Below are 24333 nucleotides of genomic sequence, written 5' to 3' on the forward strand. Positions count from 1 at the left end.
TCTTTTTCAAAGAAATTATCATTCTTCTTTTGTATTTTATTACTTAGGATTTGCTCAAATTGAGATATATCTTCACTAGGCAGTTTTTTAACCACTTCATTTTATTTTTTAACAGGAAATAAAAATATTTGGGGCCTAACTATATTTATATGAAGTCCTAAAAGTTTTACACAAAATTTCAGCAGTATGCCAATGCTCAATCTGGCATTATGTGGAGACAGAAATACCTATGACTTAAATCCATATAGTCTTTCTGAGCCATAGCAGGAAGGCCTTAACCAGTCTCCTAGTTACCAGTCCTTCTGTCCTTCATCTCCTCCCCATTCCCTTTCTTTTTTCACACTGTTGTCAATAATATCTTCTAAGACATGCATGCATTTTGTTATTCTCATATTTAAATCAATCAATGTCTACCTCTTGCTACAGAAAAACCTCAATATTTCTTGAAGTACCACCCAACCACCTTCACAACCTGACCCCTGCACTGTTCCTCATCCTCTTCCAAACGGTCCATGGTTTCATCAGCGTGGCCATTTACCTTCCCAAATTTACAAATCTTTTTATTTCCTCTCTCTGGACCTCTCCCCCAATTCTCTGCCTAATGAAATCTTTTACTATATGGTTCAAATTTTATCTTTTTTGTGATGCCTTCTCCAGACCTCTGCTCTTTTCGTATTTCCATATTTCTTTTTCAGACCTTTATGACATAATTAATGCAAGGAAGCATCAGTCTTTCTATCCTGTCAAAGGGTAAGCTCATGAAGGCAAGAGCTCTGCCATTGTAAGTAGTGAATGTCCATGTTCATTAAACGTCGATATTTAGTACCCCCGGGTCCCCTGAACAGTTAGGTATTTCTGAAATTTTTAAAAAATGTGCTTGATTACATTATTTACTGTTCAATTGATACCTGTTAAATCCAGGGACATTTCTTAATTGAGGCATCATCTATTGCTTTTAAGAAGCATTCTTTAGAGTGTTAATATACTGGTTACTTCATTTGATGTTTAATTCTGTAGTCAAATTTAAATTAAGATAGTACTGATCTAGGCTTCTTAGCCTCTGTAATCATATCAGACAGAGAACATGCCTAGAATATATATGTCAAATCTGACTAAATAAAACATATACATACTTTAAGATTTGGGTTACTGTGCCAATTTTATTAGTATCCTAAATTTAGTTATGAACTTCTTTTAAAAACCAGTTGAAATATTAACAAGGGATTTCAAGTATATCTATATAAGCATACAGTCAAAGAATCTAGTATTATTTCTTATTTTATTCCTTTTATAGATAGTATTTGTTACAATTTTGAAAATATTATGTTTTATAATAATTATATAACTTTAAACACTATTCTCCAATGTTGGAAATATTATGCATGAGAAAAATCTTATATGAATTGTTCTATAACTTGAAAAGTTGCTTTAAGTTATACAGTTATAAACATAAAAAAGAAGAAATAAAGTCTTTGGAAAAAAAGAAAATAATTACGACAATCTCAATTAGAAAATGGAGTTGAAAAGACTGCTTTTTCTAAAATAAATTATTTATTTTCAATTGATAGACTTATTTTTATGAAGTTTTTTTTTTGGTCAAATTAAAAGATCAATAGATACTGCTCCCTTACACATCAGACTCTGAGAGATTAATTTATTTTCCTTAGAACTATATTTCTTTGTTGGAGAAATTAATGAAAATATCACTGATAAATTAATATAGAGCATTTCTACAAAGCCAACATAGTAAGGGCATAACCTCTTTCACTCATAATATTAAACTTGCATTCAATATGAAGTAATTTTTTTTACAGTGAAATTTTTTAAAAATCTCACAGAAAGTGAAGTAAAAGGGAACTAAATAATAGACTTGTGTCTTTTGGAATAATGTGTAAGATTAGAAAAAGAGAAGAGTATAAAACATCTTGAATAATTTTACTTATTTCTCACTGAAGCTATCAAATGAGTCAATGGAAAGGGTTTTGTTTAAAAAGTAATAGAATATAGTATAATTCTATAAACTGTTAGCTTTAAGATAACGGAAGAGAGACTTTGAGACTAAACTCTTAAAATAATCACTGAAATGATCAGTGCGATGAAATGGTTTTGAGGTGATCAGAAATGCTTAAACAATATATTCTTGAGTTAAGTTAATATAATTGACATACAACACCCTGGCTCTGAAGTTTTAGCTTTTATTCCTGTTCACATTTTCCCCAAGAATTGTTCAAGTAAAGGTTTAGAGTATACTTTTGTATCTCCAGAGAAACCCATCTTATTCATTTTTAAGTATGATCAGATCATTCTAAAGCATTTGCTGTGCAAAATAAAAAATCATTTCATAACCACTGACTCGTCACTATCACTGACTTAATTGATTGAACCATTCTTTAACGCACAAAACTTCATTTAAAGGAGATAATTTATGAAGCATCAAGAATATCTCAGGCAATGGCAGATTTGTATGAAGGCACAGACCTCAGGAATATGTTAAAATAAAACCCAATTATAATGGAAGAAATAAAAGTTAAATATAAAAAGGTTTTGTTTTAAATCAGGCACTCAGATAAAGAAAATATTTTTTCAACTAAATAATGATGTTAAATTGGGAAAATGACACACAGAAGCAGAAAATTAGAAAACCAAAAGCAGAAATACTCTAACGACATTAAAAACAATAAAAGCAAGCGAGCTATCTTAGAAAAGAACATGCAAACTTACAGTTGTTGTATAAGCAGCTTCTGGATCATCTTCCAGCACCCGGGAGAGACCGAAATCAGAGACTTTGCATACTAAGTTGCTGTTGACCAATATATTCCTAGCGGCTAGGTCCCGATGAACATAACCCATGTCAGAAAGATACTTCATTCCTGACGCAATGCCTCGGAGCATACCCACCAACTGGATGACTGTGAAGTGGCCATCATGTTTCTGAAAGAGAATCACAATTGTTTACATTGGCTTAATATAGTGTGTGCGGTATTAAATAAAATCTTTGAACTTATTTATTATTACTTTTAGTTAAAAAAGAACTTGACAGATTGAATAAAGGTCGGTATTACCAAAACCGAAGTACAAACATCAAGTCACAGAGTTCCAATTACAACACGTTCCCCGGAGGCCCCTGCCAAGCCCCCACCCGCCTGCGGTCCAGGGCACAGGGAAGCCAGAATGGGGCGGCGGAGGGGGGAGAGGAGGAAGGTGAAGACTAAAATCAGTCCGTAGAAAAACTCAAAAAGACCTAGCCGTGGTACTGTCACAGCGATACAGGCACAGATAAAGCCCATTGAGGCTGCACCGCAGGCTGCCAAATCCGACCCCAGACGGCAGCCCAGTGGCGCCATCGCTTGCACCCTGCTCGCTCCTTCTCACTCGCTCTCGCTAGAAACCATGGAAGGGGGTGTGTTTGGAGCTAGTGACCTTGGTTAAACGAGTCCTCCTCCGAAGCATCGCCCAAGGAGGAGCGGGGCTCGACCTCCCGAAGCAGCAAACAGAACGGCTGCTTCCTGCCCGGCGGCTGGGGCTGCGGAGTCCAGGCCCCTTGCCCAGGGGCCCGCCGGCTGGTGGCCTCCAGGCCGCATGGGAGGGAAGGGCTCAGTGTGGAGCTGGAGGGGCTGGGGGACCACTCGTCCTGCAGAAGCTCCTCCCCCTCCCCTCTCCCCCTCCCCCTTTTTCCCCTCCTCCTCCTCCTCTTCCTCCCCCTCCTTCCCCTACTCCTCCTTCCCCTTCCTCCTCCTCCTCCTCCTCCTCCTCCTCCTCCTCCTCCTCCTCCTCCTCCTTCTCCTCCTTCTCCTCCTCCTCCTTCATCCATCCATCCACCCATCCATCCATCCATCCATCCATCCATCCATCCATCCATCCATCCATGTTGTAGGAGTAGCTGCTCACTTCCGGGACAAACAGGGAGCGGGCGCCTGGGGCCGGGTCCTGGCCTCGAAGCCCCCGCCTCATCTTCCCGGCTTTGAGGCCATTTGTGTTTCCTTCTCCGGAGCCGTGGGGAGCCAGGCCTCGGCCTCGGCCAGCGCCCTCCTGCCCTTGCCCCGCAGCTGCCATAGGCGTCAAGTACCCGCTGCAGCCCCCCTCAGCCCTGACCCCCCACAACTGTCCGAGAACTGAGGGACCGCAGCTTGTCCTGCCTTCAGAGGCCGAGGGCCAGGTCCAGCTGCTGGCCGCTGGCTCCTGCTCGATGGCCACCTTCTTCCTCCTCCTCAGCGGACCCATGGCGTCCCTCGGGGCTTCGTGCTCGTCCCAAGGCGGGTTCCTCCCTCTCAGGCCCTTGTGCTCTTCTTCATCCCGCTCCACCTCCCAGCTCCCAGCTCCCAGCTCCCGGCTCCCGGCTCCCGGCTCCCGGCTCCCGGCTCCGGGCTCCCGGCTCCCAGCTCGCAGGCACCCGATGTGGGCAGGGCAGCTGCTCAGGGGGCCTCGCACCGCTGCAGCCTCGCCAGCTCCCGGGCTGCTCCTCGTCCTGCGGCTGCTCCCCTGTCACCATCCGGAAGTCCAGCTCCTCAGGGTCCACGTGCTCCAGGGAGGACTTCCGGGCAACATCCGCTCTCCCTCTTCCGCCTCCAACTCTGCTTCCTGTTGGGGCTCAGCGCCCTGAAAGGGTCCAGGTCCGCGAAGGGGCTGTCAGCACCTCCGTGAGCACGCGGCCGCGGGGCTGACCGGCTCCCAGAGGGGCCCTGCCCCCTCCGGCTCCCGCTCCGCCATCTCCTCACTGGGCGATGCCGGGCAGGGAGCTCTGCTCCAGCTCCAGCTCCGGGCTGGGCTCTGCGCCGCCTCCAGCTGCTCCAGGGCCTGGGCCCGGCGCCTGGACAGGAACTGGTCGGAGCCCTCCTCTTCCAGGATGCCCGCACTGCCGGCACTGGTGCGGCCTCCAGACTCAGACACTGTCCCTCCCCACGGGGCACATCACAGTCGCCCAATTCCAGGCTGGGCCGCTGGGCCGGGGCTCGCTCAGGGCTGCCTGGGCCAGGCCTCCTCGGGCACTGTCTCTGCCACGGCCAGGGCCATGGCCACAGGCAGGTCCTCGGGAACTTACACGGGCTCCTCCTTGGCCTCAATCAGCGTCTCTGGTGTAAACTGAACCCCCCTTCTGCCCCCCCCCCGCCCCCCCCAAGTCAGGACAGCTATGCAGTCTGACCGGAGAGTCAACAGGTGCTTCGCCCCTCCCCCCCGGAAGTCCTGGCACCCGGAGGGCTCCGACGCCCCTGTCCCCCTCCCCCTGCCCACTGGCTCCCAGCGCCTGAGTGTCCAGCAGGCCATCTTCGCAGCCACCCTCGGGGCTCAGGGTCGCCATGGTCTTTGAACTTATTTCACTGGATCCAATGAATGTGAGCATCAAGTTTGCTGACCATTGATTATGTTTATAACAAAATGTATGTATTTGTTTGACATTTAAAGGAAAGAAAAATCTAGCCGAAAGTGATGAAAGGTAAAGGACAGAAGGAAACCAACCAAATCAACTTGCAGAAAAAATAATTTCAGAAACTTTAAGAAGAGGGAAATAAAGTCAAATAAGGTAATAGCAATGACTAGCAAGAAAATAGAATTCAGTTTCCACAGTATGGGCTCTGAACCAGCCATACAGGTGGGCAGAAGGGCGGCAACAGCGAGGGGGGGATGAAAGTTGTGTGAATACTGGAAATATGGTTAAAAAAAATCACTGAGGAAAATGAAAAATTGATTGCATAAACAAGAAGCAAGTTTAGGAAAGATGTAGGAGAAAGAAAAAGATCCTCCACACAAACAGAAAATAGCTAGGTTTCCCCCATTCTTTCATTATATACAATAGAACAAGTAAGAAGCTGTTGGGAATTGACTGAAAACAGGTCTATTTTAGCTTCCAGTTGGAAAGATTAAATGAAAAATAAGCCAGGCACAGCATCTGTGGTGTAGTAGTCAATCCCTTCATTATTTATTCCTCTCACCTTGATTTAAAAATAATATAGAATTTTTTAAAAAGGAAAAAAACATCCTCTTGTCATCCATGCAAGATTTGTACACAAATATGACCAGATACAAATAGTATCTGGACATATCGATATGACCTAGATATTAGAGAAAATGAAAATAAAAATGTTTTAAGTTGAAAAATAATGCATATTGTTTTATATAGTTATCTGGAGATTGTTGTCTTTAGTGAAAAACATGAAAAATTCTCAAGTTGGTTTTACACATCAGGTGTCATTTATTCTGAATGATATTAAAAATTAATATCTAGTAAGAGATTATAGGTGTTATTACTTTATACAGTGTGGTAGAAGCATAAATAAGAGTATTTTAAATTTTGCAAAGTTAAGCAGTTTTCATGGATATCTGATTTAAAACTATAGAGTAGCTTAGACATAGGGATGATTTGAGCAGACCACAGACTCCTATACAATGATGATTCATTGGTCAGTTAAATGAATAAGCTTATACTATAAATAAAATAAACTTTTTCTTATTATATCAGCTTATCTCCCTGATAGCACTCTGATACCATCACCCAACTCAAGTGCAGAGTAAGGAAAAGAACCCTCTCTGAAGAGAAACATTCTACGGCGAGAGTCCCCACTTAAGCAGGCTCTTCTGTATAATTAATGTATAAAAGATAACCTAGCAAAGAAAATGGTCGGTGTTATTAGCTCTTTATGTTCCCAATCCATCTTCTTAGACAGTGTACTATTAGATGAAATCTGTCTCTTTTATCATGTGCTCTTCCTACCTCTCTTCTATTAGGAGCCTCAAAGCCTTTGAGTGGAATTGAAAGCGTAAGTTCTTTTGGCCAAGAAAGGATTACACTAAATTTCAAGAGGTTGTTCTTTTGCCTATTAGAAAATGAAGTTGCCTGGTGTCACAGTTCTTGTCAATGCAGAATTTCTACATAGTAGGTAACATTAATGGGCCATCTGAAAACTAAGGGATGCCTCAGTTTCCTTATCTGTACAATGAAAATAGAATAAGTCAGAGCCGTAGTGAGAAATCACATATAAATACAGAGCAGCCCCTAATTTATTTTAATAATAATAATTATCTACATGCTGCATATAAAAGCCTAAGCGACTTTGACCATTTGACTGGTAACCATGACACGCACTGACTACCAGGAGGCAGATGCTCAGAACACATGCATGGAGACATGGAACAGATGGAAGGGTGGGAAGAGATTAACCAAAGATCTTATATGCATACTAGAGGCCAGTGCATGGGTTTGTGCAGCGGTGGGGTCCCTTGGCCTGGCCTGTGGGGATCAGGCTGAAACTGGCTCTCTGACATCCCCAGAGGGGTTCCAGATTGTGAGAGGGTGCAGGCCAGCCCGATCCCCTCCAACAGTCAGAAATTTCTTTCATAATCCAGGACTGCTGGCTCCTAACTGCTCACTTGCCTGCCTGCCTGATCACCCCTAATGGCCTCTGGCTACCGGCCTGATCGCCTGTAATTGCCACCCCCCTGTGCTGCCAGCCTGGTCACCCCTAACTTCCCCACCCCTGCTGGCCTGATCACCCCTAAGTGCCTTTGACTGCCAGTCTGATCACCCCTCACTGTCCCTGCTTCTGGCCTGGTTCCCCCTAACTGACCCCTGTCAGCCTGGTAGCCCCCAACTTCCCCCTTGCTAGCCTGGTCGCCCCTAACTGCCCCCACTTCTTGGCCTGGATGCCCCTAACTGTCCCCTTGTCAGCCTGGTCATCCCCAACTGCGCCTCCCCCCCCCCCCCCTGCTGGCCTGGTTGCCCTGCATTGCCATGCTCTGCTGACCTGGTCTCCCCTAACTGCCCCCCCCCCCCTCCGGCCAGCCTGGCCACCATCAGTGCCCCCCCCTGCTGGTCTGGTTGCCCCATACAGCCTGCTATTCAGTTGTTGTGTGAGGGTGTCCCAGCCAATTTACATATTCCTCTATTATTAGTATAGATGTAGCTTTTATAATTTTAATGAGCAGAAAATTCTCTCACTTTTCTGAAAAATCATAAACCCTTATATTTAAGGAGAAATAATCATTTAACACCAGGTTGAAATTTCATTTCCTATTTATTCTGAATAACAAAGCACAAAGTGTTTTTTTTTAAATTCAACTATTTTTAGAGAAATTTTAGACTCAAAGAAAAATTAAGAATAAGAGATTTCTCATATATGTTTTACACACAGACATGTATATTCTCCCCCATTATCAACATCTCAAACAAATTGTACATTTGTTACAATTGATGAACATGTGCTTAAATGTTATAATCGCCCAAAGTTTACATTAGGCTTCATTGTTAATGTTGAACATTCTATGGGTTTGAATAGATGTATAATGACCTGTATCCACCCTTATAGCATCAGAGAATTTTCACTGCCCTAAAAATCTGTTGTGTTCCACCTATTCATCACCCCCACTTCCAGTCCTGCAACCACTGATGTTTTTACTGTTTTGATGGTTTTGCCTTTTCTAGAATTATACAATATGTAGCCTTTTCAGATTGGCTTCTTCCACTTAGTAATATGCATTTAAGTTTTTCCCATGTCTCCTCAGAGCTCGATTGCTCAATTCTTTTCAGTGCTAAAGCTGAATGATATCCTCTTGTTAGAACCTATCACAGTTCATTTACCTACTGAAGGACATTTTGTTTTTTTCCAAGTTTTGGTAATTACAACTAAAGCTTCTATAAACATCTGTGGTTATAGAATGTTTATAGCAGTTTATGGCTGCAGGCCAGCCCGATGTGCACATAGGTTTTCAACTTCTTTGAGTAGATGTTAAAGATGTTAATCGCTGTATTGGTTGGTTGGTAAGAGAATGTGTAGTTTTGTAAGAAACTGCCAAACCATCTTTCATTCTGCATTCCCACCAGCATATAGACAATGTCTGTTGCTCCACATCCTCAACAACATTTGGGTCAAAGTTACTGATTTTGGCCAGTCTAATAGGTACATAAGGTGTCTCATTTTAATTTGAATTTCCTGATGATATATGATGTGGAGATCTTTTCATGCACTTAGTGGCTATCTACATATCTTAATTTGTGAGGTGTCTGTTAAGGTCTTTGGGCTCTTTTTAATCAGGTTGTTTTCTTGAGTTTTAAATGTTCTTTGTATATTTTGAATAACTATCTTTTATCAGATGCTTTTATTTTGCAAATATTTTCTCCCAGCCTGTGCTTTGTCTCCTCATTTTCTTGATATTGCTTTTTATAGACTGGGAGTTTAAAATTTTAATAAAGTCCAGTTTATTAATTCTTTCTTTATTGGATTGTGCTTTTATCTAAAAAGTCATTGCCATATACCATGGCTGGCAAACTGGGGCTCTGTTGATTAATGAGTTTGCTGACCACTGGCACATACAATGTCATCTAGGTTTTCTCTTATGTTATTTCCTGGAAGTTTTATGATTTTTCCTTTTACATTTAGGCCTGTGATCCAGTTTGAATTTATTTTTGTGAAGAATGTAAAGTTCTGTATCTAGATTCATTTTTTTTTTTTTTTGTATGTGGATGTCTAATTGTTTCAGCACCATTTGTTAAAAAGACAAATTTTTGCTCCATGGCATTGCCTTTGTTCCTCTGTCAAAAACAAGTTGACTATGTTTATTATAGGCTCTCTATTCTGTTTCATTGATCTGTCTATTCTTTCACCTGCACCACACTTTCTTAATTACTGTAGCTTTATAATAAATCTTGAAGTCAGGTAGTGTCAGTCCTTCAACTTTGTTCTTCTTCAATACTGTGTTAGCCATTCTGGGTATTTGCTTCTAAAAACTTTAGAATCAGCTTGTTGATATCCACAAAATAACTTATTGAGATTTTGATTGGGATTACACTAAAATTATAGATAATTTAGTAAGAACTGACATTTTAATAACCGAGTCTCTCTGTCCATAAGCATGGAACATCTCTCAATTTTTTTAGTTCTTTGATTTTACTTACCAGCCTTGTAGTTTTCCTCATACACATCTTGTACATATATTATTAGATTTATACTTAAGTATTTCATTTCAAATAGTTTGTTGTTAGTGTATAAAAATGCAATTGAATTTTGTACATTGATTTTTATCCTGCCGCTTTATTTATAAACCAAAGTCATTTGTGTGTGTGTGTGTGTGTGGAGTCTTTAGGTATATATATATATATATAATGTCGTATTATCTACCAATAGAGACAGTTTTACTGTTTCCTTACCAATTAGGTTGCCTTTTAATTCTTTTTCTTGTCTATTTGCTCTGGGTATGTCTTCCAATACTATGTTAAACAAAAGTGATGAGAATGGGTATCTTTGCCTTATTCCTAATCTTAGAGGAAAAGCTTTCAGCTTGTCACAGTTGGGTATAATGTTAGCTCTGGGTTTGTCATATATGGCCCTTATTATATTAAACACATTCCCTCTATACACACATTATTGAGAGTTAAAAAAAATCATAAATGGATATTGAATTTTGTCAAATGCTTTTTCTGTATCTATGGAGATGATCATATGATTATACTTTTTTAAAATTAATGTGATGTGTCACATTAGTTGATTTGTGGATGATGAACCACCCTTGAATCCCTGGAATAATTTCCACTTGGCCATGTTATACGATACTTTTAATATACTGTTGAATTTGGTTTGCTAATATTTTGTGGTTTTCGCATCTATGTTCATCAGGGATTTTGGCATGTAGTTTTCTTTTCTTGTAGTATCCTTGTCTAACTTTGCTATCTGGCTTTGTAAAATAATTTTGAGAGTATCCCCTCCACTTCTATTTTAGGTAAGTTATTTAAAAATTATTTTAACTATTCTTATAACCAATACTTGAAAAGACTTGAATTGATTGCCTTTTTTTTTTTTTTTTTTTTTTTGCAACATAGCAATCATGGTTCTAATAACAATAAGTGGCATCATTATAAAATGAGATTTTAGTATATGAAAATAATATAAACCACTTTCTTTACATTTTTCATGGGACTATACAATGTAGTATATGTATTTCTAATTCATTTGGCCACAATCTTTTTCAAGATTCATGAGGTCAAAACCATTTTTATAATAGCACTAAGACACACACTTTCCATTTTCACTATGTTGACATTTGCACTAATGGTAAAAGCTCTATTAGGTAAAACTGCAGAAGCCTTAACACAAATCAAGGCAGGAGCACAAACCAAACTGTACTAGTATTTCCACTCTATTCAACACAAACAAAAAGGATGGTATTGTATAAGAAGGTACCTAGTGAAGTAACAAAGCCCATTATGTTTGTTAAATGTTGGTCCTTGGTTACACACTCTAAGCATCAACATCTGTGAGGGACAGAAGAAAATAAGATTGGGCAGCAGGAAAAGTTAAATTGCAGTGCATTAACAATAGCAGCCTTGGAATAGCCCATGGAATGTTCTGGATCTTGGATAACTCTTCAGAGAAAAGGGGACTGGACCCTTATGCTCTACCAATCAGTCATTGGATGTAGGCTGCCTCTGTAAAGGTGTATTGGCCTTGGGTAAGATAGCTTTCTCAAGTAAAGGGCATTTCCCAGAGAGGGACTGAGGTAAGAACTACCAGCTTCCAGAATTGCAGAATATATAGAAATATGGGAGTTGATCCTGAGAGTTGTCTCCAAAAAAGTTCCTTCATGAAAATCTTTAAATAATCTGCTTCCCAGAATCTATCATCTATCTATCTATCTATCTATCTATCTATCTATCTCTCTAAATATCTATCTAATGTTCAGCCTTGATAAAAAAGAAACTCTAAAAATAGTTCTGTATATTTTTTTGGAAACTCATATCTCAATTTTTGCCACATTATTCTAAGGAAAAAAATAGCTAACATTCTATAAACACAACAAACCGGTCACATTTATGAGCTGTTTACAGGTATTATTTATTCCTTGCAACAACTCTGGGCTATAAGTATAGTTATCATAGTTATTATCTTCATCTTATAGAAGTGTAACAGTGATAGAAAAAGATAATATACTAATCAGGTAGTAATTATAGAATAGGTTTACTAACAAACTCATAGAAAATTCATGTATTAACAGTTTCCTTATGAGTATTTTGTAGACATCGGCAGTTGCAGTTCCTGCCTGACCAAGGTGTGACCCTGACCCCAAGAATTGGGCAAGCATCAACAATTCATATCAGAGCCAGAAGAACTGCTGCCTACATGCCCTGTTTTGGAACATCAGCAGTAAAACTTCAGATGGAGCAGTGAAACCAGACATACAGGAGATAACATTGAAACTGTCTGAGAGCAGAGCTGAGAAACTGCACTTGGCCAGAAACTCCTTAGTTCCTCTCTTCCACAGTTCCCCTATATGATGCAGCTAGGACACCTGAGATACTGAGATAGCTTTGAAGGCATGAGCCAGCTGTCTCCTCAGGGTGTCCGCTCCTGAATAAAATCCCTTTCCTTGTCAGTCAGAACCTGTCTCACGAGTTTGACTTTCAAAGTAACAGACTGTTGGACCTGCAGGTCGTTTTCCCTGTTTCAGATTGACAAAAAGATTTAATAACCCAGAATATGGTAAAGTCAGGATTTGAATCTAGGCAATCTAAATCCAGAGCCTCTATTAATAATTGGAGTTGTCTGAAAAAGAGTTGGCCCAAACTTTGCCATAATGGCCCAATCTAGGCTAGTTTGGGAAGTAGAATTTGGCTTTAAAAAGCAAGAAATAAAAGGGCTCTGAGACTACTAAATAAAAAACAAAGACCACTCCAAATAAACCAACAAGCAAGGATTTATTTATCTGTGTGGCTGAGAGGAGCAAACCTATTCATTTGTACTTGAGGTATGGCACATATTTATTTCTCTACAATGAAGGCACTCTGTCCTTCAAACAAAATTTATATTCTTTTCACTAGTCCTTGTCAACATAGCTTCCTCAAGTGTGGTTTAGGACATACTGGTTTTCTTGAATATGGTGGAAGGTTAATAAATGGTGACTGAATTAAATAGCCTTTGATACCATTTTGTATAGCATGGCTGCTATTGCTATATTATTCCTGTTGTCTTGTATAAAAAAGACTGTTTTCTTTTCTTAAGGTTGGATATTCATTTTCTCCCTTTGAAATAGCAGTTCTATCACAGCATCCACTATGCTGCCATGCCTTGTGTCAGCTCTTGATAAATATTAATTCAAATTGAATTGAATTGTTTATGAGGGGAGGAGAAAAATGTGAGAGCACTGAGATTTAATATCTTTGGGCTTCCTACTAGAGATTAATCAAAAAGAAACTATGAATATTTTAATGACATATGGTTATTTTCCCAGGAAGGCAGATCCAAATGAAAGAGAGCGAATGTGGCATATTTACACAGTGCATCTCAGAGCTTAGTAGCTAGAATTCAGTTTGTCTTCATTCTTCTTTTCCTTTGCTTTCTCAACCTCACTGCTGAGAAACCTGGATCTTGATCTTAAAGTGACAGAGAGGGTGATTGGAGGGTGTTTTCTGAAAGCTACACATAACAGTATTTGCTACTTTGAAACCCGCAGAGCTCTCCCAGACCCTAAGACCCTAGAGCACAATATCCACCCATCTGAGCATGTCATGCTGTCTCCACAGTAATGCAAGCTCCTGACAATGGTTTCCAAGGCCCTGCTTCTAAGTTGTGCCCCACAGACACTTTCAAACTCTCAGCATCCATTCAACTTAGGTTAACCTCAAGTACTTTGTCTGTGCTTCAGACAGATGTACGATTTGAATGCTATGCTGTCCTGCTGTCATCACATTACTATTTAACAACATCCTATTTAATAAAAGAATAATATACAAATTGACTTCTCCTCTGCTATGCCAACAAGCCACACCCACCAACCAATCAGGAGCAAGTATGCAAATTAACCCAACTAAGATGGCTGCAGCCATAGAGAGAGCAGGATGCTTGGGTTTCCCTGGCAATGGAGGAAGCCAAGCTTTCTGCCTGCCCTGCCCTGCCTTGGCCTCCACTTAAGGCTACAAAGTTTAAATTATAGAAGATAAATAAATCCCAGATACCAGGGCCTCCATTTGGGTTGCCAGGGGGAAAACCACCATAGGACCCTTGCCCAGGCCACCCCATGCTCCAAGGGAACCCCCACCCTGATCTGGAACATCCTTCAGCCAGCCCCCACCCATGCACCAGGCCTCTATCCTATCTAATAAAAGAGTAATATGCAAATTGACTGTCACTCCAATACACAAAATGGTTGCCCCCATGTGGTCAAAGATAACTGCCCCCATGTGGACACAAGATGGCCGCCACAAGATGGCCAGCAGGGGAGGGCAGCTGAGAGGGACCAGGTCTGCAAGGGAAGGCAGTTAGGGTTGATCAAGCCTGCAGGAAAGGACAGTTAAGGGTGACCAGGCTGGAAGAGGAGGGAAGTTGGGGGTGACTGTGCCTTTCAGGGAAGGGCAGTTGGGGGGGATCCAGGCCTGGAGGGAAGAGCAGTTTGGGGGGGGAACCAGGCCTGCAGGGGAAGGGCAGTTAGGGGTGACCAGGCTGGCAGAGGAGGAAAGCTAGGGACTAGTGGGCCTATAGGGAAGGGCAGTTGGGGAGACCCAGGCTTGCAGGGGAGGGCAGTTGGGGGTGACCAAGCCTGCAGGGGAGGGCAGTCATGGGCAAAAAGGCTGGCAGGGGGAGCAGTTAGGCATCAATCAAGCTGGCAGGGGAGTGGTTAGGGGGTGATCAGACTGGCAAGCAGAAGTGGTTAGGGGCAATCAGGAAGGCAGGCAAGCAAGCAGTTGGGAGCCAGTAGTCCTGAATTATGAGAGGGATGTCCTACTGCCTGGTAGGATCAGGCCTAAACAGGCAGTCAGATATCCCTCAAAGGGTCCCAGATTGGAGAGGGTACAGGCTGGGCTGAGGGACACCCCCCCCTGCCCCCCCTCCCCATGCATGAATTTTGTGTACCGGCCATATATATATATATATATATATATATATATATATATATATATATACTTAACAAATAGATTCTATGAAACACAAACCTTGCCACTCATTTGCTTAAGACCCTTTAATACCAGAATAGCGTACAGTATTCAAGACAAAGTATGTCCCTTGCTCCTATCTCTAATTTTATAATGTTTTTCTGATTCAATTTTTTTTGTGTGTTTACTTCACCCCTACAATATATTATTTCATATCTAATGTCCTTTGCTTATACAGTTCCCTCTTCCAGGAATACTCCTTTAGTCTTCTGTCTAACACCTGAGTTTTCCATGATAAGTATCATCTCTTCTAGGAGGTCCTTGCTGAATCTCTACATCCCTTTTTCAAATAGTGCTCTTTGGGCAGCTATACTGGCCAGTTATTGATCTAATTACTGGGCTCAAAGTGGGAAGCAAAAGAGAAAGGTGCCTGCTCCATTTGTACTTACATTTAATCAGAGGCAGGGAGACAGAAAATAGGTAAAAATTGAATGAGATACTTATAAATAACAAAAAAAAATGTGTATGAAAGAGAAAAGACATGTTGAAGCCTGTGACCAGTTTCCAGCAACATACAAATGACTTGAGTCAGGAATGAGTAGATACTGAAGAAATGAAAGCCAAAGAGGCTGGAGCTTGTTGAGAGAAAGAGAGAAATAGAGAGTGAGAGCGAGAGAAAAAGAAAAGACAAGAGAGGAGAGGAAAGGAGAGGAGAGGAGAGGAGAGGAGAGGAGAGGAGAGGAGAGGAGAGGAGAGGAGACAGGCAGAGGAAAAATCAGGTAGAGTCTTGTAAGCTAAGGTGAAGAGTTTGACATCTCTAAAAGTAATGAGGTATTAGAGAGGAGTTTTAGTTTGGGAGCAATATATATATTCTGACTTGTATGTGGAAAATGGAATCAGAGAGATACATTTGGAAGCTATTATAGTAACTCAGGAGAGAGAAACTGGTGGCTTAAATCAGGTTTGAGATCTATTTTAGAGATATAGTCAGCAAGACCTGCAGTAGATTGGATAGAGGGGGAGACAGGTCAGGAAAATGGAGAAATACAGATGAACCAAGTTTCTCTCTTTATTGCTCTCAAGGCATCCTGTCTACACAAACATTAGCTAAACCATCTCGTCTCCCACACTGTCTTGAACATAAAGGCATACTTTGTCTTGTTCATCTATGAAGTCTCATGGCCTGGTGTCATGCTTGGCATACAGTAGATATTCTACAGATATTCACTCTACTGAACTGAACTAAACATTTTTTTCTTAATGAAGTGAGGTACTTTAAACTTTTAGTCAGTGGGAAGATATTCTTGAAGTATTTTTCATGGTAAGATAAGAGACCTCTAAAAAATCCTGAGTAAATGAAAAGTATTTATTACACTTGCAACAATTTTCACTTCTTTTTAAAAAAATTTTATTTTACTGTTTAAAGTATTACACATAGTAGTACATATGTCTCCTTTTTATCCGCATTGACCTTCCCCCAGCCTCCCCTACCCCCTGTCGTATGCCCTCATCCCACCCCCACAGTATCTTGTGTTCATTGGTTGTGCTTATACGCACGCATACAAGCCCTTCAGTTGGTCTCCACACCCGCCTCCCCCACACCCCCCCAACACTCCCCAGCCTTCCAATTGTAATTTGACAGTCTGTTCAGTGCCTTACTGCCTTTGTATCTATCTTTTTGTTCATCGGGTTATAAAGCTGTTTATTTTCCATAAATGAGTGAGGTCATATGGTATTTCTCTTTCATTGCCTGGCTTATTTCACTTAGCATAATGCTCTTCAGTCCCATCCATGCTGCTGCAAATGGTAAGAATTCCTTCTTTTTTATAGCAGTGTAGTATTCCATTGTATAGATGTACCATTGTTTTCTGATCCACTCATCTGCCGATGGGCATTTAGGCTATTTCCAAATCTTAGCTATGGTGAATTGTGCTGCTATGAACATAGAGGTGCATATATCCTTTCTGATTGGTGTTTCTAGTTTCTTGGGATATATTCCTAGAAATTGGATTACTGGGTCAAATGAGAGTTCCATTTTTAGTTTTTTGAGGAAACTCCACACTGTTCTCTACAGTGACTGCACCAGTCTGCATTCCCACCAGCTGTGCATGAGGGTTCCTTTTTCTCCGCCAACACTTGTCGTTTGTTAATTTGTTGATAATAGCCATTCTGACAGGTGTGAAATGGTATCGCATTGTTTTGATTTGAATCTCTCGGATAATTAGTGACTTTGAGCATGTTTTCATATGTCTCTTGGCCTTTCTTCTGTCATCTTTGGAAAAGTATCTATTTAGGTGAATTGCTCATTTTTTTATTGGATCATTTATCTTCTTTTTATTAAGTTGTATGAGTTCCCTGTAAATGTTGGAGATTAAACCTTTATTGATTATAACATTGGCAAATATTGACTCCCATACAGTAGGAGTCAAGAGAGTCACTTCAATAAATGGTGTTGGGAAAATTGGACAGATACATGGAAAAAAATGAAACTAGCCCTCCAACTTACACCATACACAAAAATAAACTCAAAATGTATAAAGTACTTAAATATAAGATAGGAAACCATAAAACTTCTAGAGGAATCTCAGGCATATGCCAAAGCAATTTCTTCACTGATACCACTCCTAGGGCAATGGAAACTAAAGACAAAATAAACAAATATGACTACATCAAAATAAAAACCTTTTGCACAGCAAAGGAAACCATCAACAAAACAACAAGAAATCCCACTGTACAGGAGAACATTGTATGTTCATGCCTCCTTTGTCAAATATTAATTGAGCATAGTTGTTTGGTCAATATCTGGATCCTCTATTCTATTCCATTGGTCTATATGTCTGTTATTGTGCTAGTACCAGGCTGTTTTGAAAACAGTGGCTTTGTAATACAGCTTGAAATGTGGTATTGAGATCCCACCTACTTTGTTTTTCTTTCTCAGGATTGCTGTTGCTATTCAGGGTCTTTTTTTATTCCAGATGAATTTTTGGAGAGTTCTTTCTAGGTGTGTGAAATATGCCATTGGTATTTTAATGGGGAGTGCATTGAATCTATAGATTTCTTTCGGTAGTATGGACATATTAATGATGTTGGTTCTACCAACCCATGAACATGGTATGTTCCTCCATCTGTTTATGTCTTCCTCTCTCTCTTTTTTCACGTCCTGCAGTTTTCTGTGTATAGGTCTTTTACATCCTTGGTTAAGTTTATTCCTAGGTATCTTAATTTTTTTGGTGAGATGGTAAATGGATTGCTTTTTCAGTCTCTGTTTCTGTAAGTTCATTATTGGTATATATAGAAATGCCATAGATTTCATGGCATTAATTTTGAATCCTGCTACATTGACAAATTCATTTAAGTCTAATTCATTAAGTCTAATAGTTTTTGTTGGAGTCTTTAGGGTTTTTTATGTACAATATCATGTCATCTGCAAATAAGGACAGTTTTACTTCTTCTTTTCCAATTTGGATGCCTTTTATTTCTTTTTCCTGTCTAATTGCAATGGCTAGTACTTCCAGTGCTATGTTGAATATGAATGGTGAGAATATGAAAGGGCCTCCTTGTCTTGTTCCTGTTCTTAGGGGATATGGTTTTAGTTTTTTCCCATTGAGTATGATGTTGGCTGTGGGTTTGTCATATATGGCTTTTATTATGTTGAGGTATGATCTTTCTATTCCCATGTTGCTGAGAGTTTTTATCAAGAAAGGGTGTTGGATTTTGTCAAATGCTTTTTCTGCATCAACTGATATGACTATGTGGTTTTTATCTCTCAATTTGTTTTATATGATATATCATGTTTATTGATTTGTGAATATTGTACCATCCTTGCATTCCCGGGATAAATCCTACTTGGTGATGGTGTATGATCTTTCTAATGTACTGCTGGATCTGATTTGCTAGAATTTTGTTGAGGATTTTGGCATCTATGTTCATAAGGGATATTGGCCTGTAATTCTCTTTCATTGTGTTGTATTTATCTGGTTTTGGTATTAGGGTGATGCTGGCTTCATAGTCCATCAGTCTTTTTTTTTTTTTTTTAATATATTTTATTGATTTTTTACAGAGAGGAAGGGAGAGGGAGAGAGAGTTAGAAACGTCATCGATGAGAGAGAAACATCGACCAGCTGCCTCCTGCACAACCCCCACTGGGGATGTGCCCGCAGCCAATGTACATGCCCTTGACCGGAATCGAACCTGGGACCTTTCAGTCCACAGGCCGACGCTCTACCACTGAGCCAAACCGGCTTCAGCCCATCAGTCTTTTGATGAAACTCTTACAATTATGACATGCTGGAACTGGCTTCTGGCAGTGTTCCTTCCTCTTGAATTTTTTGGAATAGTCTGAGGAGGATAGGTTTTAGTTCTTCCTTGAATGTTTGGTAATACACCCATGTGAAGCTATCTGGCCCCGGGCTTTTGTTTGCTAGAAGTTTTTTGATCACTGCTTCAATTTCTTCCATAGTTATTGGCCTATTGAGATTTTTAGATTCTTCCTGATTGAGTTTAGAAAGGTTGTATTTTTATAGCAGTATGTCCATTTCCTCTAGGTTGTCCAGTTTGATGGAATAGAGTTGTTCATAGTATTTTGCAACAATCCTTTGTATTTCTGTGGGGTCTGTTGTTGTTTCTCCTCTTTCATTTCTGATTTTGTTTATTTGGATCCTCTCTGTTTGTTTCTTAGTGATTTTGGCTAGAGGTTCATCGATCTTGCTTATCCTTTCAAAGAACCAGCTCTTGGTTTTGTTGATCTTTTGTATTGTTTCTTTGGTCTCTATGTCATTTATCTCCGCTCTGATTTTTATTATTTCCTTCCTTCTGCTTACACTGGGCCTCTAACTCCCCTCTCAAAACTGCTTTCACTGATTTTGGATTATTGTGTTTTCATTGTCGTTTATTGCTATGATGTTTTTTATTTCTTCTTTGATCTCTCTGGTAACCCAGTCATTGTTTAATAGCATGCTATCTAGTCTCTAGGTGTTTGATTTTTTTTTGGATTGTTTTTATTGTACTTGATTTCCAGTTTTATACCATTGTGATCTGAGAAGATGCTTGATATGATTTCTATCTTCTTGAATTTGAAGGGACTTTGCCTGTGACCCAACATATGGTCCATATTTGAAAATGACACATGTGCACTTGAAAAGAATATATATTCTGTGGCTTTGGGGTGAAGTGTTCTGAAGATGTCAATTAATTCTATCTGAACTAGTGAGTCATTTAGGATTGATGTTTCTTTGCTAATTTTTTGTTTAGAGGATTTGTCCAATGGTGATAGAGGGGTATTAAAGTCCCCTACTATGATTTCATTGCTGTCAATCTTTCCCTTGATGTCCTCCAGAAGTTTTTTTTTTTTTTTTAAATATATTTGAGTGCTCTGAAAACATCCACTCTTCCCTTCAAGATGGCGTGGTCTCTGCGTCAGAGCCGATTGCTCTGGGAGAGATTTCAGCAGCAGTGGAGGCTGCTCGGTCAGGGGAACCTTGTCTGGCAATCCCCAACAGTTCCTTAGAGTACAGCTGTTCCTCACCTCACAAATAAACACTCCCAGTGTGACCACACACTCTCCTTTTGTTCTCTCACTCATGCACTATCTTGCAGTCTGCCTTCCCGTTGGCAACCATCTTCCTCCTCCCTATTTTCACTTCTGAATGCGACTCTGGTTTGATTCTAATTTTGACCACCAAATTCATGTATTTGTTGTAGAGTGAGAAAAGGGGGCTAAGTATGTCATGGAGGTTTCTGCTATAATTCTTTCTAGTTCTTCACTGGACAAACACAGTGATGTTGAGCTCAACACCCAACAGAACAGCTTTTCAAAGCATGAAAGGTCTGTGCACAATTTAAATCACAGCCTTCAAACTTTCTTGTTGGAAAATGTGCACTACTCTTTTGTACACAGTAAATAATTATAGTTCTTCAGTGTTCGGAAAATGAGTAATAAACAGTACTGTACCTAGTAGATAGTAAGCTGTTATTCTAGAATAGAATGAATAAAAATTGTACATCATCACTTAACATTTACAGAGAATCCAATTCATTGTATAGTGTCTTAGTTACAATAAGTAAATTATCTTTCAAAAATTCCTTACAAATTTGATACAGTAAAGTGTTGGATAAAGACCATTTATGCTTTAAAATGAAGAATGAAAGTTTGGTTCATATGTATGTCCAAAGACTTTTTTTGTTGTTTTGTTTACTAAGAATGAGTTATAAGAAATGGCATCAACTTTTCAAAACACAACAATAACAATAGAAAGATTAGCTGAAACCTTGTAAAATTATTCCTTCCAAAATGCTGACTGAAGCTATAAAATGGCTTTGCAGGAAATGTAACTTACTAAGCAGTTTACAAAGATCAAGGTATATGAACAATGGACATTTTGAAAGCCTCTTATCCCCCCTAATATTGTGCTACTAGAGGCACTTCTGAGAAAATTAGATGTCTGAAATGCACTTGGTTTATAAGGTACAAAAGATGAGAATCTATAAAGAGCTACAACAACAGAGAGGAGATAACTTCTGTGTTCCCCTAGTGCAAAAAATATCCTCATCCACTGTCTGCTTGTTCTCGCTTTTCTGGTTCAGTTTTGTAAGATGAATAAGCTCTAGTGGTCCACTATACAACATCACACCTATATTCAACAATATTGTATTGTACACTTGAAAATTTGTCAAGAGAGTAGATTTTATGTTACATGTTACTGCCAGAATAAAATAAAATAAATTCTATTTGGTCTTGTAAGTTCATGTAAAAGATGCAAAAAAATATTTATGAATCACACACTAGTATGAATTAGTCTAACTTTATATCCAGCTAAGATCTATGGCAACTAAAGAACAGAAGCTTAGATTAGGGTGGGGGAGAGTCCAGGTTATAGGTACTTTTATGGGGTGGGGATAGGGGAATGGGGAGGTGCCACAAAAGTACATGAAGAAAGGAATAAATGCCACAGAAAAAATGGCCTTTAAAAATATTGCTCAAGGAAGAAATGTAGAGGGGAAGAACGCACTTTTATTTTTTTTTAGAGGAAATTTCTGGCCCCTTCTGTTTTGGAAGCAAATCCTTTAGCTGTAGTCTGTAACTTTTGAAAAGGCTTTTATAGGTCTGCCCAGGGACTTAATTAATATAGTTAAAGAAATATTTATGGGAAAATGCATTCTGAGTTCTCAACTATTGATTTATAAGTGACTTTGCAGAAAACAGTCCTTGGAGGATTAATTCCATAACTTAGCTTTAAAGTTAAAATTCAGTTTTTCTGTGTTTCTAAATCAGAAAGTTGTCCATGCTATGATTTTAAAAAATAATCCTGAATTTGAAAAAGAAATGGCTAAAGTTACTTACAATGACCAAATCATTCTTGTTTTAAAATAACCGTGGTACAAGAGTCAATATCTTCTTTTTCTACATAAGTGTTAGTTCTTGTGGCCTTCCCAGTTGAAAATACTATGTAATAAAAGCCTAATAAGCTGGTTGTCCAGTTGGCCATTTAACCAATCAAAGCATAATATGCTAATGATTTGCTAAGGACACTCAACCATTTGCTATGATGTGCACTGACTACCAGGGGGCAGACACTTAATGCAGGGGCTGCCCCCTGGTGGTCAGTGTGCTCCCACAGGGGGATAGCTGCTCAGCCAGAAGCCATGCTGGCGGCTGACAAGCACAATGGCGGTGGTGGGAGTCTCTCCCACCTTCACTGCAGCGATAAGGATGTCTGACTGCTGGCTTAGGCTTCCTCTCTGGTAGTTGGACTCCCGCAAGGGCTCCTGGACTGCAAGAGGTCGCAGAAGGGGCTGAGGGGACCCCCAGCGAACTTCATGCACTGGGCCTCTAGTATTGTTATAATAATCTATAGAGTATTTACTAAATCCTTCAAGGCTTTTTCTTTTGTAGTGATCATGGATTTGGACATAAACTTGGCAGAGTTACATTTTTGCTTATAGATGGGAGAGGGCACCAAGAATAAAATCAGACATTTCAATGATAAGGAAACTAAAAAATGTCATTTCTAATATACCTAAAAATATCTAGGATGAAAAGTAGATACAGATTTCTGAAACATGAATGTTGGGTTTCATTTTAAGAGCTTAAAGTGAATCTGAATATAATATAGCTTTAGCTTGCAAAGCTTACTACTGAATTAGATTTATTATTATTTTTTTGTTTAGATTTGTGTGAAGGTAATCTACACTAGCTACTGTGTGCTTCACTTAAATAAAACAAAACACATTAAACTGTTTGTGTGGCATTTGGGTCAGGATGTCACAGAGCGCTCTGGTCTTAATGAAGCATCATTAGACTGCATCAGAGTTACTTGTGGAGGTTTTTGCAAAATAAGCCTGCTTGGGTCTGCATATGTCTTTTGTAAAATGTCTCTAGGATGGTGATTCTGATTTGCAGACATGGTTGAGAAACACACATTTGGAGTCTAATATTTTGTTCTAAAAATTCAAAATCCCTAGCATGGTCTAAAAGGGAATACTGGAATACCATAGAGGAGTTCGGGAAAATGCATGGGATTTTTCTATATATCATAATAACTTCAAATTACAGACCAATTAAAAATCAATGTAAAATCCTGTATACAAAAAAAAAACATTAAAAAAGAAAAGTATTAAATACAATTTCATGGTACCAGGTACAACAATGTTACAACACATTTACAGTACTAAATGTTTAAAGAGGTAAATTTAGAAATGAAAAGTTCAGCCAACCCTATGCTGGGTTCCAAGCACACCATACTTTCATATATTTAAATGTGTACTGTCACATTATTTTAGAATAGGATTTGGCAGTAAGCTGGCACAAGCGTGATAAATAATTACAATGGTCTGCATGAAGTTTCACATAGTTTTCTGAAAAATGCAATTAAAGGGATGTAATTCAACCATAACCTTTACGTTTTAAAAAGAGGTATTGGTAGATAAATGGAACTTCATTTTTTTTTTACTGTTGAATAGAAAATGAATTAATTGTAGATTAATTTTGTTCTTATATACTAGCATATACAACTCGGTACAACACAATTTACAAGACAAGTGTGGTAATAAAATACAGCTCTCATTATTAATATATAACCAGCATAAGGTAAAATGCCATCTTTATTAGATTTATAATTTGAGTACATAAATATTTAAAAGATCCCTTTAATTTTTTAAATTAATATTAGCTTTGCATTTGTTCAGGGACACTCTTCAAATGACTCACATTGCTTTTGAAATGATAATATGCACTTATATGTATTATTTAAATATTCATATTCGTGAGGTATAACTAGAATTCTTCAAATGGTGACAATTAAAACTATTTTTAGCCATTAGAAAAAAAATACCAGGAAGTAACAGAAAAACTAAAACTTTTAGTGACACCTTTTGAAATATGTAATAATAATAATAATATTAATAGAATATTAGACCTTCATATATGCCAGACACTTTTCTAGGAATTTTAGGTCTATAAGTCATTTAATCTTCTATAATAATAAAAG

General features: G+C 39.3%; 1 protein-coding gene across 1 annotated transcript in view; it reads right to left on the bottom strand.

The window, feature by feature from the left end:
* Positions 1–24333, bottom strand: part of EPHA6 (EPH receptor A6) — an 848112-nt gene that overhangs the window by 130008 nt on the left and 693771 nt on the right. The window contains exon 14 of the mRNA XM_084875438.1: positions 2722–2931. Coding sequence (XP_084731564.1) covers positions 2722–2931 — 210 coding nt within the window. The remainder of the gene's footprint in view (positions 1–2721; positions 2932–24333) is intronic.

Source organism: Pipistrellus hanaki, assembly GCF_964339955.1.
Source record: "Pipistrellus hanaki genome assembly, chromosome: 2".
Lineage (NCBI taxonomy): Eukaryota > Metazoa > Chordata > Mammalia > Chiroptera > Vespertilionidae > Pipistrellus > Pipistrellus hanaki.